At 42.5% G+C, this 19,393-nt stretch overlaps 1 protein-coding gene across 3 annotated transcripts; it reads left to right on the top strand.

Moving 5' to 3' along the window:
* Positions 1-318: 318 nt before the first annotated feature.
* On the top strand, positions 319-18,237 carry mgat1b (alpha-1,3-mannosyl-glycoprotein 2-beta-N-acetylglucosaminyltransferase b). Of its 3 annotated transcripts, none has more exons than XM_054606717.1 (3): positions 319-899; positions 9,781-11,046; positions 15,474-18,237. In XM_054606717.1, the coding sequence occupies exons 2-3, from the start codon at positions 10,177-10,179 to the stop codon at positions 16,173-16,175; spliced, it is 1,572 nt and encodes a 523-aa protein (XP_054462692.1). In that variant the 5' UTR covers positions 319-899; positions 9,781-10,176; the 3' UTR covers positions 16,176-18,237. The 3 variants fall into 3 exon arrangements, with proteins under 3 accessions (XP_054462692.1, XP_054462693.1, XP_054462694.1); XM_054606718.1 differs by lacking the exon at positions 319-899 and adding an exon at positions 1,462-1,565; XM_054606719.1 differs by lacking the exon at positions 319-899 and adding an exon at positions 9,128-9,166.
* The last annotated feature ends 1,156 nt before the right edge of the window (positions 18,238-19,393 follow it).

Raw genomic sequence — 19,393 nt, 5'->3', positions numbered from 1 at the left:
GGTTTTAAACAACTAAACATTGTTGGTATGAGTCAACTTTTTAATCCAGCAACACAGTTCAGTCAGCTTTTCAACAAACCTTGAAATATTCCACATCTTTCATACATTATTGATATTATTCAACTTAATTAATACAGCGTCATATTTTAACATTCAGCATTCACCCAATTTACAATTTACTTTTCTAGTTATTATAAGAATACAATTGACTTAACGTGGTTCTAATGAAACATGCTATTTAGCTAACTTGCTTCATGGTAAATTCTTCTTTTGACAGATATTACAGATAAGGAAAATTAAGAATGTTTGTAGGTTATTATTATTGTTATTATTATTATTATTATTATTATCACCATCTGTCAGATTTGTGTTAAAGTTAAACTGTTAAGGTTATCACATGGATCGTGTCAATTCGATCCTAAACATTAAATAATCCGGAAGTGTAGTTTTATGTAGTCAAATGAAAAATGCCGTCATCATACATCAGCAGAGGCAGCCTGTGATAGACCCAGCTTGAGTGTGAGAAACTGAACCAAGGCAGAGGAAATGACTTCTCGCTGCAACATGTCATTGTGGATACACAAGCCGGTGGCAGTGTACCGTTTGTAGCAGAGCAGACACTGTAGCCTGCTAACATTAGCAGCTAGCACACTAGTGTTGGATTAAAGAGCAGAGCCGGAGAATAGCAGGGGCCAGGGGTGGAGGTGCAGGCAACACTGGAGCCGCTGTGTAGCAACATAAAGATGTGCTGTGAATGGGACAACGAAGGAAACACAAGGTTGGCTCCGAATGTTAGCCAGCTAGCCAGCCAACTAGCCCGTCAGCGCTGCAGCCAGACATGAACTGTTTTTCTTGCACGTTGCAAGTTTTACCAACTCGTTCAGAACGGAATGTCAGAGGTGAGTGACACTTGCTTCAGCTGTTACCTCAATGGGTTCGGTCAGGATGACTCATGCGTGAAATTCACCTTTACTGTTATTGCTCAGCGTTAGCCAGCCAGCCAGCTAGCTAGCTAGCATATCTGGTGGGCTTGCGCTTAAGACCCCCTTCATGCCCCGATGCTAAGACACTACAGTAGAGATGGCGAGACACCGGCAGTGCCCCTGCTGCACCAACAGCCGGTTTGACTAGAGTTTGGTGTCAGTTTAATAGCTTCAAATAAGAGTGTGAAGCGTAACAGCTGGATCCATCTGGGCAGCTGCGCCGCTGCTCACCTGCTCTGTGCAATGTGGACACTTGTACTAGTTGTATTTAGTGTTAGCAACCTAAGAGGCCTCGTCTGCCGGTGCTCATTGCCTTCCCACAGTGGAGTCATGCGAACCATTAGCCGGATGGTACACTGTCTGTCTGCCGCAGGCTCCTCTGTGTGATCCTACCAGTCACTTCCACGTTGTCTGATGGAAGGAGGAGGGGGTTAAAGAAGAATAGAGTTTCAGCTGGTACACTTTGTGAGAAGAGCAACAATTCCCTCCCTCTGGCCATCCTCCCTGTTCTCAGTCTGTAAAGCTTTACTTACTGCATTTGAAAAACAGGAAGGACAGATCTGTAGGCTGCTCCGAGTTCAGGTAACGTCTGGTTACTTTTACACTTTATAGTCATTAGCTCTGGACTTCACTTCTTGTTTCCCATATCATCTCTCTAGACATGTGACTTCCTTATGTTGCTGACACTTCTCCGCTCACTTGGAGGACGTAAAGTAGCCTGGCTCTTTTCCTTTCCCTTTCCCCTCATATTTTAACTTTTCTACTTGAATTGACTCAGTGTTGCCCAGCCGTACTGTGTCTGATGTACTGCTTTGTTTTCTGTGTGTTTTCAAGGTAAAAAAAAAAATTGCCACTACTTCTAAGTGTTCTTGTTGCTACTTTCTTTGTCGAGATGATCATTTGAGTATATTGAGTCCATCAACTATTTCAAAACACAGTAGTAAAATATACATTCCTTAGTAGGGATGCAATGATACTGATATCTGGCCGATACTGCCTCAAAGATAAAAGAATGATCCCAGTCACGTCACCACTCTGAGGATACAGTTTAATAATATAACACTGTTATCAGTGTATTGGTATCGGGACTGAAAAAGTGGGATCAGTGGACCCCTACTCATTAGTTACACCAAACTAAACTCATGCTGTCTAATACAAAAGCCCTGCAGTATACCTTGTCGTCATGAATGTTCACTTTTTATAGAAACAATAAGAGATGTTAATGAATCTTTATGGTGATTTTGTTGGATATGGTTCATGTTTCTGCTGTTCTGTATTTCGTCACACAGAGAGGTGTTTCAGTTATTTAGCCCTTCCCTCATTAATATCACGAAAAACAAGTATTATAACTTTCATGAAGGTACATTTTCAATTATTTTTTAATGTCACAAATATTATCTCTGAGAATTGTGTTACATGTGTTTAATACCAGTTTCTTACAGTTTTTGATTCATCTTAAAATCATTATGCATCACTGACACATAAAAAGGATTTCATGCATATGACTGATGATAGTGCCAGTCATGATTGCTGTAGAGTGTTGGATTTGGATTCCTTTAGGATCATCCCGAACCTGCACAATCCCCCTGACCCTAAACATAACCATTAGTCATCAAACGGCTCATCAGGAGTAGGTGGGCAAATGTGGAATATGGGTGGTGGGTTCTTTGTATGGTGATGGTAATATTGAGATAAACAGGTCTGTGACATTAATAGCCCGCAGAGCACTGCAGCACAGCCAAAGATTCATTACTGATCAAAGTGGTTGTTCCTTGTGTTCAAACATCCACCTTACAAGATTATCCCAGGCCTATATTTATCAGCAGTAATTGGTTTAGGCTTTCTAATGCTGAAGAGCTCCTGTGGAGCAGTCTGTGTGACCTTCTTCATCACTCACTCACTCATTATGTCCCCTCCATCCGTGTATAACAAAAAAGGAAGCCGTTACTGTCACTTACACATTGTTGACAGTTGACTGTTGACACACACTTGTATTTGGACTGGAGAGTGTAAGCATTTCAAAATTTGTAATGGGGCCTGTTTGTTCATGGGAAGTTTGCCTTTGTACTGTAAAAACTCAGCTATAGTCAGACACTAAATAGAGCACTAATTTAAAGGTCAGAACTGTTACATTACAAAACAAGTTTTCTTATTTCTCACGGTATCAAATCTTTAGGTAGCTCCGATTTTGAGATAAAATTCGGACTCTTCCCCAATTCATTGATTCATTGTTGGATGTTTGTATGTGTATGGTGCAGTCTTAGTATTGTTACAACCTGGCTCAACGGTTGCAACATTGAAGGGGAAGCCACACATGGTCTTGGATGAACTTAATACATTTATTAAAGAATACCGTGAACAAACAAACATAACAGAAACTAAGGATCGGGCTGCAGGCCAGGAAGAAGAGAGGAGTCACTTGATCGGGGCTGCTTTATAGGCTCCTGAGCCCAGCCTGCTCAGGTGAGCTGCATCTCGTTAGGTGATAATCCACCAACCAGCAACCTGCAACACAGAACACACCAGAAGCAGCACCACCATCTTCCTGCTGGGAGATAGACAGAGAATCAGGTACATGCAAATCCCTCCCACAGTCCAGTTCTTCATGGTCAACAGCAAAATCTTGAGGTTCCGAATCTTTTGCCGCCATTGCCCGTGTCACAGCACAAGCGGTAAATACCTCAGGGAATTCAATCTTACAATCAGCTGGGTTATTCATCAACGGAGTACATGTATCAGGTGGGGCACCATCAACCCAGCCATGATTGCCAGCTAAATCATTACCAAGAACAACATGGACTCCACTGAGTGGCAAAGCAGGACGAACCCCGAGGTGGACATCACCAGTCACAAAGCCACAAGCCAAACTAACTTTGTGCAAAGGAACACTGAGAGTCTCTAAGCCCATTCCCTGCACTAGCAGACAGTCACCTGTGTCAGTGTCCTGAGAAAACTTCACAACAGAAGATAATATGAACGAGTCCTTTGCTGTGGTGGTGGTGCTGCTTCTGTATCTCGTAGAATTTTTACTGGCACTTTATCCCTACCACCAGACACAGATACAAATCCATCCGAGACAAATGCTCCAAAAAGAAAAATTCCCATTTCCAGTTTTAACTGCCTCAAGAACTTTATCAGAAACAACTGGAAGGTTCCTAATTGGAACACTTAAGGCAGCTGGTTTAGGAAATGCATTGCCTCCTCGGTTAAATCTGCTCTTCAGCCAGGTGCAATCCGCTTTCCAGTGTCCTCGCTCACGGCAGTAATTACAAACATCATCAAAGCCACCTGAACGTGAACTACGGTTCGGCTTTGCAGACTCCGACCACGACATTTTAGCAGAGCGGCCAATGTTCTTAGCCTGCACATCTGGAATACGGCTTCTCCCCAACTTTCCTTTTCGAGCCATAATATATTTATCTGCCAGAATTGCTGCTTCATTAACCGTTTTCACTCCACGCTCATCAATATGAGTGGCAACTTCCGATGGAAGACTATCTTTGAACTGTTCCAAAACAATGAGATCACAGAGATCTTTAAATGTAATGACCCCTACTGCTGAACACCATCTATTGAAATGTTTAGACAACTCTCTTGCAAATTCCACGTTTGTCTGTTTATCAGCCTTTTCCCAGGACCTGAAGCGTTGCCTATAAGCATCTGGCACCAACTCGTATGCTCTAAGAACTGCATCTCTTACAGTGGAATAGGTCTGACACTCCACTGCACTAAGAGCGGAATAAGCTTCCTGGGCTTCTCCGGTGAACACTGATTGTAACATAACAACCCGGTCAGTTTCAGGCCAACCTCTCATATCGGCTACACGTTCAAAAAGGATAAAAAACGTGTCTGGATCTTTCTCGTCAAACTTTGGTATAAGACGCAAATTACGAACCACATCAAACCCTTTTACCTGTGCTGTAGCGGGTTCTTCAGACGATCCTGAACCCTCAGCATTACCCACAATCATTCCTGCTTTAATAAGGTCTAATCGGTACTGTTGCAACCCCAATTTTTCCTTTTCCAAAGACTGTTTTAGATGTTCTTTCTCCATCTCCGCATTTAATTTATCCTTTTCCAAAGAATGTTTTAGATGTTCTTTCTCCATCTCCGCATTTAATGTCAACAGCAGCAGCTCCTTCTGCTGCTCAAATGTTAGACCTACAGGAGGAGAAACAGACTCAACCGCAGCATTACTTTGTACTGTGGCTGGCAACACACCACTCTCAATTAAAGAAGCCCTCAATGCCCCTTTAATTTCCGCCTTTAACTTTTTATCCCCAATGTCAACACCATAATGCTCCACGAGCTTCAAAAGTTGGTCTTTTGTGCAACTATTCAAAATTGCCTCAGTGGGAGACTGAACAAAACTACTGACAGAAGCCATGACAAGACTGTTGATTATTGGGATGCAAATAGAATTGGAACTTCCCCACTAACTGCCTATCCAAAACTAAATAATCCTGACCCTAGTGTTCATGCAGCTTGCGGTGGGTATTTATGCACTGTAAACCAGCCGGTCTGAAAGGCGACCTGCAAGCAGACAACCCCCAAGATCCTTCGGACGTGCTCCCGAGACAATTGTCCGAAAACAATTGACACCAACCACGTTGCCACAGCACTACCAAAAGGATTAAACAAACGAAACAAAAATAATTCACGCAACCCAAAGGGGAAACGCAACTGAAGCCTAACAGGGGAAGTTCAAATTCAATCAATTTGAATGATTGGACAATCAACTGTTTAGCCTAACCTCAGCAGATTACAATGAAAAGCTCAATCCAACAAAACAAAACCACAAAGGAGCTTCAAAACATATTAACTAGTGCACCAATTAACTGATAGAAACACCAAAACAAAGATCAAGACTTACCGGCCTCCCCAAAAACCAGTCAAAACTATCAATAGTTTTACCATCGTGGAAAAACTGAAATTGGTCGGACGAGCCCCCATATGTTACAACCTGGCTCAACGGTTGCAACATTGAAGGGGAAGCCACACATGGTCTTGGATGAACTTAATACATTTATTAAAGAATACCGTGAACAAACAAACATAACAGAAACTAAGGATCGGGCTGCAGGCCAGGAAGAAGACAGGAGTCACTTGATCGGGGCTGCTTTATAGGCTCCTGAGCCCAGCCTGCTCAGGTGAGCTGCATCTCGTTAGGTGATAATCCACCAACCAGCAACCTGCAACACAGAACACACCAGAAGCAGCACCACCACCACAAGGCAACCCTGTGACCGTCACAGTATCTCTAAAACAACCAGCCCAGGGGTGACTGTGGCTCAGTGGTGGAGCAGGGTTATCCTCCAATCAGAGGATCGGCGGTTCGACTCTGGCAGTCCATGATGATGTGTCCTTGGGCAAGACACTTAACCCCATATTGCTCCTGCAGGCTGTTCCTGGGTGAATGATGATATTAGCCTCCTCACGCTTTGAGTGGTCGGAACACTAGAAAAGCGCGATACAAGTACAGTCCATTTACCATTCCCCGTTAGCATGGGTTTGTGCAGAGAATGTTTGCTGGGGGACTTGTGACCAACAATAATTAGTTTAAACCATAGAAGAGAATGTTGGTGGCATAGATATAGAATAGGAGTAGAATGTACATTCCCATTCAAATCAACGTAGTAGGATGGTCAGAGTGGCAGCCATTGTTATGTGTACCATTTCCATTGCAACCGTTGGAGCTGGATAACTTCTGTATTAACTTTAACGACAAATCGTAGACTCACTGAGGTGAGATTTTGCGATGACGATTAAAATAATCAGTGGAGTAGTAACGCTAAAACATAGAGTGCCCGAGAAGATGAGTAAATTAACAACGTAATGCTTAATCCACACAAGTAATAAGATAGTTATTAGTTAGCTAGCTTGCTAATTATGCCATTCTTTAATGCTTCACTGGTTACAGAAAATGAGCTGAACAGCAGGCTGGTAGCCAGTGGCAGCACTGGGTCTAGAAGGATAAGCTACATAGCTAACCAGCCAGCCATCCATCTCCAGGGCTGCATCCGCTCTCTTGGCGGAAAGCTGTGACAACACTTTACGGCTTGAAGTGGGTTGTCACCATAACAACCAACAACAAGAGTCTGTTCCACTGTGGGACAGTAAGTGTTGAGATATGTTAGACATTATCACACAGTGTGAGTACTCGTTATCTGGCCTCTGATCCATTTGCTGCTTGTTGTTCATTAAGATGTGCAATGCCACAGAAGAAATGTGCACGGAGACGGCTAATCTGGCCACCCGTTGAGAAGTGTAAAAATATTTTAGGCTCATTATGAAACTGTGGCAGGACAAAATAGACTTTGGCTGCCACTTTCTAGGTAATTAATGAAAAACACTGGTCCAGCTCTCATGTCTCCATTCAGTAGTTCAGAAGTTTATTTCCCTTCTCTGGTTGGACTGCAGCTTACATTGCAATACTTTTATTCTTGGTACAGGAGCACACAAGAGTTTGTTTCTCCAAGCCCAAAGTGATTCCTTCAGATGTCTCATTTTGTCTGATCAATAGTCTGTTACTCAAAGATCGGCTATTCAGTATACATGGATTTTAAACAGCAGGCGAAGGTGCAACCAGAGAATGCTTGGTATATCTTCTTAACAAATGACTGAGGCATTTATCACTCACAAAGTTAGTAGTTTTGGATCATATGGGTGATTGAGTAATTGTTTCAGAACTAGTTTGACTTTTATACTTGACCATTGGTTTACTGGTTATATTATATTTATGATATAAGAGAGTTTTTGTGTCCCATTTTTCCAAATGCTGTTTGAGGTGCTGGTCTGCCCCCGACAATAAGGCTTGCTACTTATAACTACAAACCTTTTTTAGGGACTTGAATTCAGCTCCTGCCACAAGTCACCATTTTCATCCAAGTTCTTGGGAGGCAGGAAAAGATAGCAGTAATCTCAACAGTTAATCATCATGATCACTAACACAATCTGAACTTTTGTCATTTTCTAAGGGAAAAAATGGAAATGGTATTCCCCTTTTTACAAGAATCCTAATGATCAGTGCAAAGCTCTCTGAGACGTTGACATCTTTATTCATACATTGTTCAGTGAAATACTGAGCATTATATGGAGATGAGCAGGAAATCCTGTTTGCCCTACTGAGCATGTCAGATAAAGTGCCTAGTCAGCATATTGAGCTTCCAGAAATACCCCGTTTATCCCTTCTTCTTTAGGGGATGTAACACAGCTCGGTCTGTCTGTCGGATAAAATAGATGTGGTCTCTGCAATAGAAACATCCAACTTGATTCTGTTCACACCTGAGAGCACCATAAACAGGAAGAGCTGCAATGCACATTTGATCTCAAACATCCACACAATATAGGGTTTTGTGTATAATGTATGAGATTAGACCTCAGTCTGTAGGAGTCTGACTCTGGTTCCATCACTTGTTCCCTACCTGCAGCCTTTTCCACATTCCCATCCGTTTTCTTGTGTCATTGGGCCATGGTTCGCAAGAAAGGTTCTCTTATACTATGCGGTGCTTTCCTGTTTTCCAACATGCTAGTATACTGTCGTAGAGTAAAGAGTATTGGTTGAAATGTACTGGAAGTAGTTCAGATATTATACCAGATTGTCAAATTGTCAAAGACTATCTGATCAAAAAATAAGTCAACAAGATTAGGAATATGACCACAAAGGCAATGTCAGCTTTTGATAATGGACTGTTTTGATAATTGGAGCTATGGACAGCTGGACACATTTTGTCTCCAGATTGTTTCTCAGATACAAAAGGAAGGTAGATTAAAAAATCTTCATCCGACGATTGCCGGTGGGTTCCCAGATTACATTTTGGCCAATATGTTCTGTTTCTTTGCTCTCCACGCAGACAGTGTACCTGCATGCAACAAAAGCCCGCTCAGATGTGGCTGGTGATAACAACATCTTGTCCTGTTTGCCTATCTGTTTATTACCAGGACCAGTACATGTTTAGTTGAACATCGTGATTATTTTATATAATATTCCACTACATAATATCTTAATAAACGCTAGCCAAGGTCTACTTAGAAGTTGACTTTTCTTAGACTCACTGGTTGATATTGGTTTTTTGGGGGTTTTTTCACAACCAGTCAACAGAAATGACCATATTTGGAATGTGGAGGAGTGACGTAGAGACGCCGTATACTGCACTGGTAGCTGCAGCGACCTGTCAATCACAGTAAGCCCGCCCTGAAACATACTCCATTTTATGGTCTATTTTCTTCTAAACATCGAACATCATGCTGTATTGAAGAAGACTTGAAACTAGAGATTGAGACCATAAACTCATGTTTACAATGTTTACTGAGGGAATAAATCAAGAGAGAAGTAGAGTCATTTTCTCATAGACTTCTATACAACCAGAGGAGGCGCCCCCTGATGGACAGTAGAGAGAATGCACGTTTTAAGACACTTTTCAGAACCGGTTGAAGCCGCCTGGTTTAAACCCTGGAAAACATGATTTGTGCTTCTTGTGAAAGTAATTATAAATACAGACCTGTAGTCTGTAATAATTTCTAGAAAGAAATCTTAATTTATATTGCTCACGAAAAATGTAATAACATAGCCCTACTTTCTAGTCTCTTTTGATTGGTTTGCACATCCTACACAAACATGCATAAGAACGTAGTGATACTGTGGGGGCCTTTTCTGACAGTGTGACTGCTTTTATTCACATGTGTACAGAATTTTAAACAATTGTACAATGCATGTCTGAAAAATGCTTTTCCTTCTGCTCAATCAAATGAGCTATATTCATTCTGCTGATCATTTGTTCTGCTGTTCTGTTTTCAGGATGATGGCTGAAGGGTAATATCCAAGAAGTCACATTCCCTCAACCCATGGTGATCCCACTTCCCCCTTTTTTACGTTCTTCTGCACTTTTGCAACTTCCCCTTGCTTAACTTTGCCTATCTCAGCTCATTTCCCTTTTCCAGAAGGGATTTGAATGGAATGCATGCATTCCACAGTAGGATCATGTGAATTCATTTTAAAATGGACAATTCCCCTCCTGACAGCCTTCTGACCAAAAAACAGGATGACTCTCAAATTTGAAAAAATGACAATGTGATCTTCTGGCCCATCTGAGATTGCCACCTCAGTCTGTAGGAGTCTGACTCTGGTTCCATCACTTGTTCCCTACCTGCAGCCTTTTCCACATTCCCATCCGTTTTCTTGTGTCATTGGGCCATGGTTCGCAAGAAAGGTTCTCTTATACTATGCGGTGCTTTCCTGTTTGTTGCCTGGAATGCTTTGCTTCTACTTTATCTTTGGGGTCGTCCTCCCATCGGCCGCCTCGGAGAAGGTGTTGGAGCCGAACCAGGTGGAAAGGAAGAATGGGCCGTGGGCAGAGGCAAAGGAGGCCGGGTCAACCTGGCCGGGGAGGTGATCCGACTGGCAGAGGAGGTCGAAATTCAGCTAGAGACCCAGAAAAAGCTACTGAAGCAGATTGAAAGTCACAGGGCTGTGTGGGCTCGGCAGAGAGACCTAGGGAAAAGAGAAACGGAGGATACAAAAGAAGTCAAACAAGAGGTTGTCCACCTGCCACTGAAGCCTGTACTCCCACTAAAAGACAGTGGCGATGATAGGGACCAAACTCAAGTTAAAAATACACAGAAGCCTGTTCAAACAGTAGCTACAGACTCCAAGTCAGACCAGCACCAGGCCCTTGACATAAAGGAAGACATTGGTGAGAGTAATACATTGCTGACTTCTGCTGCCAGCTCAGAAGTGGTCATTCCCGTCCTAGTCATTGCTTGTGACAGAGTCACGGTTAGACGGAGCCTCGACAGACTGATACAGTACCGCCCTTCTCCAGCACTATATCCAATCATTGTCAGCCAGGACTGTGGCCACGCCGAGACAGCTAGAGTGATTGGCTCCTATGGAGATCAAGTGACGCACATTAGACAACCGGACCTGTCGGACATCAGAGTCCGACCAGAGCACAGAAAGTTCCAGGGCTACTACAAAATTTCCCGACATTACCACTGGGCACTCAACCAGGTGTTCAACACCTTCTCCCAGTCCACTGTGGTCATAGTGGAGGATGACCTGGAGGTGAGTGCTCTCAGACCTTACTACACATTCCAACAAAATGTTTTTGTGTCATTTTGCTTTTATTGCATAGTTTGACGGTAAAGACACATGGGAGAGGTCTGAAGAACGTGTCCTGTGGTTGATGTAGGTAGTAAACTTTGCCATGCTACGACATGTTGACAGTGGAATTTAACTGCCAGCCATCCTCAGGTGTAGCAGAATGAAGTCGAGGAAGAGAAAGTTTAAAGAAAGAGGCAGATGGCTGAGAAGCAACAACAAGCACTTGGAAGTCTTGGTACACATCAAAAGACAAAAAAAAAAAAGATTTGGGCTGCAACTCTCTGTTATCATCGGGATAAGTTTCTCCTCTGTCACCTTTTTCATCCTGCTTTAGTTACAGTATTGAATGTATTCAGAAAATACTACATACTACATTGGTTTAAGAATGTAGTGTTGACAGACAATGTACCACAATGCAATGCGCTAAGAAAAACAGAGATACTGCTCACAGCTAGAAGGAAATATTCCAAATAACTGATAGTGATGACACAGCTGTGTAACATCATTATATTCTGTTAAGTTTACACAATAGAAATTGGCCGTAGCTTGCGAAAGCTGCAGTTTTTATAGATTTGTTTTGTATCATTGCCCATAATTCAGAGGGTGTAGATGGGGGGGTCATAAATTCAGAAGTTGATGGGTAAGGAGTGGACCGCGCTGGCTGCAGGAGAGTATCACTGACCTTATCACATCCTGGGTATCAGGCCTTTTATGTACGAGTCTTGGGCAGAGGGAGCCGCTGACGATGTTGGAGGTGTTGTTGCAAACTTACACCCACATCTGCTCCTCCCATTCATGTTAGCTGAAAAAGATTAAGATGGTACTTGTGTCTCCCTGGTGGTTATATTGATGTAGGGAGATGGTCTCAGTGTAGACGAGCCAATTAAAGCATGAAAAAAAGACGTTTTAACAGTCCACAACAGAATGGCTCATCAGTGTGTTGTGAATCTAAGGCTCTTTCATCCATGGAACTATTGTCTTCAGAATGATGGATAGCTTTGGTGTACTGTGGCTAACTATATAGGAAATAGGAATAGTTCTAATTGATCACTTTTATGTCAGTGAGCGAGATGTCCAGATTGATTTCAGTCTCATGACTGTGTGTTCAGTGCTGACCTAGAGTCAGGACATGGTAAGCCTAGCTTAGCATAAAGACTGCAAGAAGGGATTAACAGTTAGGTTGGCTGTGGCTCAGTGGTAGAGCAGGGTCGTCTTCCAATCAGAGTATCGACGGTTAAATCCCCTGCTCCGGCAGTCCATGTCAATGTGTCCTTGGGCAAGACGCTTAAACCCAAGGTGCTCCCGAAGGCTCTGCCATCAGTGTGTGAATGTTGTATGAATGTTAGTTGACGTCCTGATGTCTCATCAGTGTATGAATGGGTGTGAATGATGACATGTAGTGTTAAAGCGCTTTGAGTGGTCGTAGGACTAGAAATGTGCTATACGTACATAAGTACAGTCTATTTACCATGTAAAGTAATGTACCAACCAACACCTGATTTAAAATCTCATCTCTGTTTTTTAAATTGTTCTCTAACAGACATGTAGAACCTCAAATTGTTGATTTAGTGGGAGTTACATGCTGGAACTTATTGTGTACCCATCTACCCAGTGCTTCTGAGCTGCATCCACACACAGTCTGAGCACAGGTCTTGGTTTGGTCTCTGTATGGGTACAATGTTACCAAACCAGGTGCTGACAAATCTCCCTCTCTGTATCTATTCACTTTATATGACATAATAAGGAATACCTACCTAGTTAACAAATATTGAGGTCCAGCTCTACTTTGGACAGAGCCAGGCTAGTTGTTTCCCCTGCTTACAGTTTTTATGCTAAGTTAGGCTTACCATATCCAGCTCCCTACATAACACACTTCATCTTAATTTTTCCACCCAACCACCAGAAAAAAAGCACATACCAGATTTCCCACACACACACACACACACACACACACACACACACACACACACACACACACACACACACACACACACACACACACACACACACACACACACACACAGAGAGACACTATAATGTGTTCTTTCTGTTTGTTCACTGCAGCTGTATGCTGTTTACACTGAGTTATAGATTCAAACAAGCCCCCATGCTTATGACTGCACAATTACATCAAATGGAAGCATTGCTGATTTCACATGCTTTCATTGTGCTCATAAAGTCCAGAGAATCAAGGCCTGTTTGGTAACTTTGGGCTCTCGAGGAGAGGAGGAACAGTGAAGTAGGAGTCTGAGGGTAACACAGTGCTGTAAACACAGCATGAGTTTGTAATTATGCTCTGCTTGGCAGGTTTGAAGAGGTTAGATGGCCTTTCCTTGGTGAAAGTGTAATTACATGTGGCTTCTATTCAAATGTGGGTTAATGATGACAGGAGCTGGTCTCAAGTATTCACTGAAGACTGAAGTATCCTCAATATGGGCCACAGTAGCCTGACTTTGTGATGACTCTGCACTCTCACTCATTTTGCCCTAACCCAGACTGGTTTCCAGTCAGTCTCCACACTGCATATTTAAGTATGTAGGGCGGTGTATGTTCTGGAATACAGCTGTCTGATACCTAGGAGAGAATGGACAGCTGTTGAGATTAGCACATTTAACTGATGATAGATCTGTATGTGTTGGCTCTGAACAGAGAAGCTGCTAGAAGTAGATAAAAGACATGAACATTTGAGAGTGAACATTTGGGTGAACATTTGGTTGTCAAATTTGCCTCAGCAGCAGGAAAGAAAATGACAGGAAATGCAAAGTAACTTTGACTTCAACCAGCAGTTGGAGGGAGAAACTGTAAACTCTGCTAGTGAGCATCTGTGACTGTTCTCCTCTGGCTTCCTCTTTATGGTTACTGACAACACAAGCACACACTCTCCTTGCTTGTTTTGTCTAATGTCTCTTTAAGTTGACAAAGTTAAAGTTCATTCTCCCTCTTCAAGCCTGCTGGACACATCGAACACACGTAATATGTGCAGTCAACTACTCAATGCACAACATTTCATTTGGGTAGAGTTTCTAGTGCATGTTTACTTTAGTGAAAGCCGGCAGTAGAGCGATGACAGGAAATGAGGGAGGGAGATGGGGATGTTGTTGCAGTGACAAGGATGGAATAAAGCACTATTCCCCCATGACGCCCCTCGCTAATTTATTTCTAACAAAAGTGTTTCTATCTGAGTTTAGGGTTTCATTTACTCAAGTACACTACTTACGTCTACTTGAAGCCTACTTTACCTGAATATACCCAATTTAAGCTTCTTTATAAATCCAACCCACAACACCTCAGAGGGAAATGTTTAACTTTTTCTACCTCCTCTCCCTTTACTTATTTGACAGCTGTAGTCACCAATTGATTTGCAGACTAAGATTTTGCATTGAAAAGATATGAAAAAACAATTCAGAATATACCAGCAGTGTGACATTGTAAAGAGCAGTGTCAACCTTGACCTTTGTTTTGAGATGTCTAAGAAATGTTGGCCGCTCCAATCTCCTCTCACATGGTTTCATTTTAATAACTGTTGGAAGCCCAGAGAGATAAAATGATCGAAACATCAAAAGACTAAGAGAATTATCCAACAAATAAGTAGAATGTAGCAAAACAAACAAACTCTCTTGCCCTTTTAATCATCATGACCCCTCGGGTTCATCTTGTGACCTTTTGGAGGGGCCCGGCCCTTAGCTTAGGAAACACTGGACTAAACTGAAGTTGCTCCACCTTGAGCAGCTACAACAGTAACATGCTACTTTCACAAATGCACATTGATGCATCAGTGTTAACAATATAATAATGTTGTAAAGTAAATAATGTAGCGGTATTTTAAAGGCGTCAGCTTGTTTCCCTTTGGAACACTATTTGTGCTCAGTACTAATAAAAACTGAGGAAGCATCAGGGTGCTGCTGTTTAACTAATCCATCAGCTTAAAAGAAAAACTGTCATGTTGGGTTTTGTTCCTTGTTCCTGTCACAGTTATAATAACATTGTGCTCAGCAAGTTGATATCTGGGAACATGCTGACATCACTAAGAGGAAGTAGCAAACACAGCTCCCGCCTTAACATCACCTTCCTTCTTCAACCCTGCCCTGCTGTGCTTGCTGTATTTGCGCATGTTGTTGTGTTCCCAGATTTCAGCCTTTAACTTGTTGAGTACTATATAATAGAAATGATGGCCAAAGCTATGGAAATCAGACCCAGTTATTCTTTAAAGGCTGTTCTGTGCAAAGTGCAGAGAAGTGAATTAAAGTTTTTAAATAATAGCAATCTACAGAAAGTGACAGCTAAGAGAGTGTTTTTGCTGTTGAACTGACTGCTCAGTGATTCCTCTGATCTGTTGACTGTTTATCTGAAGCAGCAGCTCACTGTGCTTCTGTCTCCCCTCATTAAAGGTGGCCCCGGACTTCTTTGAGTATTTCAGAGCCCTGTACCCGATCTTGCGCGCTGACCCTTCCCTGTGGTGTGCTTCTGCGTGGAACGATAACGGCAGAGACGCCTTGGTGGATCCATCCAAAGCCGAGCTCCTCTACAGGACAGACTTCTTCCCCGGTCTGGGATGGATGCTGCTGAAGGAGATGTGGGATGAACTGGAACCCAAATGGCCCTCGGCCTTCTGGGATGACTGGATGCGCCAACCGGACCAACGCAAGGACCGCTCCTGCATCCGGCCCGAAATCTCCCGGACCATAACCTTTGGCCGGAAAGGTGTCAGTTTAGGTCAATTCTTTGACCAGTACCTTCGTTATATTAAGCTCAACACTGAATTTGTGCCTTTTACCAAGCAGGATTTGTCTTATTTGCTAAAAGAGAAGTATGATGGAAAGTTTATAAAAGAGATTTACAGCGCCCCTCTGGTGAAGATTGAGGATCTGCAACAAGGGGGCATCTTAAGAGGCCCTGGACCGTACAGGGTGCAGTACTCAAGCCGGGACAGTTTTAAAGTCTTTGCTCGAAATCTGGGGGTGATGGACGACTTAAAATCTGGAGTTCCTCGTACAGGCTACAGGGGCGTAGTGAATTTCCTGTACCGGGGTCGAAGGGTGTTCTTGGCTCCACCAGAGGGCTGGACGCAGTATGACGTCAGCTGGAGCTGAGATAATTATCCGGACTACAGTGTGAATGGTTTTGAAGAGGGGAGAGAGCCTTACTCAGAGGAACACCCTCTCAGACCAAAGAATATAAGCGGACACAGTGGTTCATGAAGGAACTAAAGCAGCACCGATGGGCGGGAGATCCAGTGTCGCCCTGGGCCTGTTTGTTACGGAATGCTGATTCAGGAACAACTGGTTCAACGGCCACACCCACTTCACAAAGTTTTAAAAGTTTTAGGGCAAGAAAATACCACCTTTATGACTGCTTCAAAACAACTATTGGCAACGTGCCTTGCTTTCTGGGCCCATTTAGTTTGGTGTGTTTTATTCATGTGAATAACTTGCCAAATGAGGACATAACATTGCATTTAGATGTTTGCAGCAGCTGTAACAGGAGTTGGGGAGCAGGAATCATTTGATCTGTTTCAGTGACTGTGATATAATAATACAATGAGGCCAAACACAGGCAGAACGATCGTCTCTAGAACCGGGTCATCTTTTTACATTCAGCTAAATCTTCAGATTATCTTACTTTTCAAGTCTATAAACTAATCAGACAGCAGCAAACTACAGACCTAAAGAAAAACAGCAAACAAAGTGAAAACAAACATACATAGGGAAGGAAGTGCAGAAGAAGCAGAGACATCAACTTCCCAGATTACAGTAGCCCTGATCCAAGACCAGCAAACTCTACAGTCTGACCATCAGACCAAGAATGGTGTCATCTATTGAATTGGTACAAACCATGTAGGATTTCTTTGTCACTCCTCTCTGGAGGAACAAGGGTAGACAGGAGACAGACGTTATACAGCTCCTGTCTACCAGTGCCCACTCCGGTCAATGAGCAGGGAGGACATGACTTTACATGGTTTGTATTGACTGTTAGGGAAGAGAGCGTTCTTGGTCTTTTGTTAGTTCACTAGATTTCAAAACACTGAGAAGATGACCTTCCATCTGCTGACTTTGTATTTCTATTATACTTTGTTTGACACATTTCATGAGCTGCTCATCAGTCAGCTTTATTGACCAAGTATGTGTACACATACAAGGTTTTAAGTTGCTGTGAGCTTACAATCAGTTCAAAGATCAATTTACAGGAAGGGGCATTGCTTACACTAGACCAGAACCTTTGTATTACCATCGGGGGACGAGGGGTTTCCGGGAGCTTAGGAAATAGTGAGAGGCAGTTGTAGTTGCCAGAAAGTAAGAACACCAAAAACCTGAGAATGTTTTCAGGACGTAGCAGATGTATAAGAGTGTGAGGATCAGTGGTGGAGTCTTTCTTGAATTATAGGTGCTGTTGTTCTTACATAAGTTCATGAACACGGCCTTGAAAGCACTACGTCACTAAGTCAAAGCAGAGCGACGATATCAGTGGTGAGGCCTCCACATGGCTCACACGCAGTCGGTGGGACTTCATTTAACACACAGGTGGACGCAGACACAGTCAGACCACCGCTGTGTTAGAAGCTAACGGAGGCCTTCACGTTGGATCTCCTGCTCAAGCTGGTCTTGGAAGGCCTGTTGTTTTTTTTTTAATGTTTTGGTTATGTAATGTATTTAATATTCTGAGCTTAAACTCCATCAATGTGATGGTTGAAGAGAATTCCCTTCTACTGTCAGAGGGTTTGTAGAAGGACATAGTTCATATGAAGGATGAAACTTTAATGGTAAGGGTATTTTGAAAGGATTTAACTGTCTTGAACTTGAAGTTCTAACAAGTTTGCCAAGCTGCAAATGAGGTCTAAAGTGATGACTGATTGTGACTTTTTACTGATGATCCCACTGAAGCCCTGATACAGGGCGAGTTGTTATTACATGACATGCAAACCATGTTTGGTCAGCTTAGGTTTGTTAAAGAACCACTGATTGTTGGACACGTTTGGTTTCTGCAACAAGAAGGCTACAGTGGCTAGAGAGTGATTATCACTGTACTGTAATTAGCTTTGGGAGATTATCCACAAGGTCCATTGATCTCATGTCTGTATGGTGATATGTAAAACCACTGCCTGATGTGTTTATTACTTTAATACTATATAAATAAAATCAACTATTTTGATATTTGCCCACATGCTGAAGGAGTTACTCTTTGATTGACAGCGCTCATTCAGCTGTGTGATCCTCAGTCCTGAACCAAGGCTCCTGCCATTGTGAACAGCAACAATATTAAAAATGACTTGCATTATACAGGGAGTTTAGATGCCCTTCAGCACAAGTAAACTAAGGTTTAGTCCAAAATATTTCTGATACCGGCTGTGGTCAGAGTTTAACCGGGCCTGAAAGTGCCAACCAGGGGGGACAGTGGAACAGGGTTCAGCGTGCTGTATAGTCCGCCAAAAGCCTACACATTGTCCACCATTTAAACATCTATGCTGTCAGATCACAAATGGTCCCTCAAATTACTTCTCAGATGGTTCTGTGTCGCGTTTGTAAAATGAAAGAAACTGATCCAGAAAGAAGCGGACCATTTTGTGCAGAAGCTCAAACGTACAATTTTGAAACTGATCATTTCAGATCAAATAATGATTTCCCCACATTCAAGTCCTAGTTTTAATATCAAATAAGAAACCACTGCTAGGCACCAGGCTAGCACAGAGTACTGCTAATGGAGTTACTACAGTATGTAGGCCACGGAACACAAAGGCTCCCAGGTTTGCAGTAAAAAGTTAAGTTTCGGGATGTTCTGTATGTATGGATGTGTCTGTATGGATGTGAACTGGTTGGAACAGCCATATTAAAATGGACAAAATCTCATCTTCACTCAATGTCCACTTACTAGCTTTTTCCATAGCTTTCAACTGGATCATTCCTTTAACTTTGTTTCTGGATAGCAACCAACATGCCTGATTTCATCCTCCTCTGGCATGGTTTTTGGAAGTGTACAGTCTCATCCTTGTTAGACCGAGTCCCACATGCAAAATAGTCTGGAACCTATGGGGTCAGATCAGTCTAAACAGTAATGAAAGCATTAAGAAGGATTCACAAATGTATTTTGTGATTTACACATAAATTACTTAATTGAAAACAAAAAGTTATTATATAAAAATGTCAACAAAATCTATATGAAGAATAAGATTCATAAATATATTTATATTGCTCCCTCCCTCTGAAATGCTCCGTTGTAGCGCTTGCTCTTCCCCCCAGACAGCCAAGTCTCCCCTGATTGGTCAGCTAGCCCACTCCAGCGTGTCTCTCTTTTGTTGTTTGAGGGCCAAACTTTT

The sequence above is a fragment of the Anoplopoma fimbria genome, chromosome 10 (genome assembly GCF_027596085.1).
Source record: "Anoplopoma fimbria isolate UVic2021 breed Golden Eagle Sablefish chromosome 10, Afim_UVic_2022, whole genome shotgun sequence".
Classification (NCBI taxonomy): Eukaryota; Metazoa; Chordata; class Actinopteri; order Perciformes; family Anoplopomatidae; genus Anoplopoma; species Anoplopoma fimbria.
This window is presented reverse-complemented; position numbering and strand designations above follow the sequence as displayed.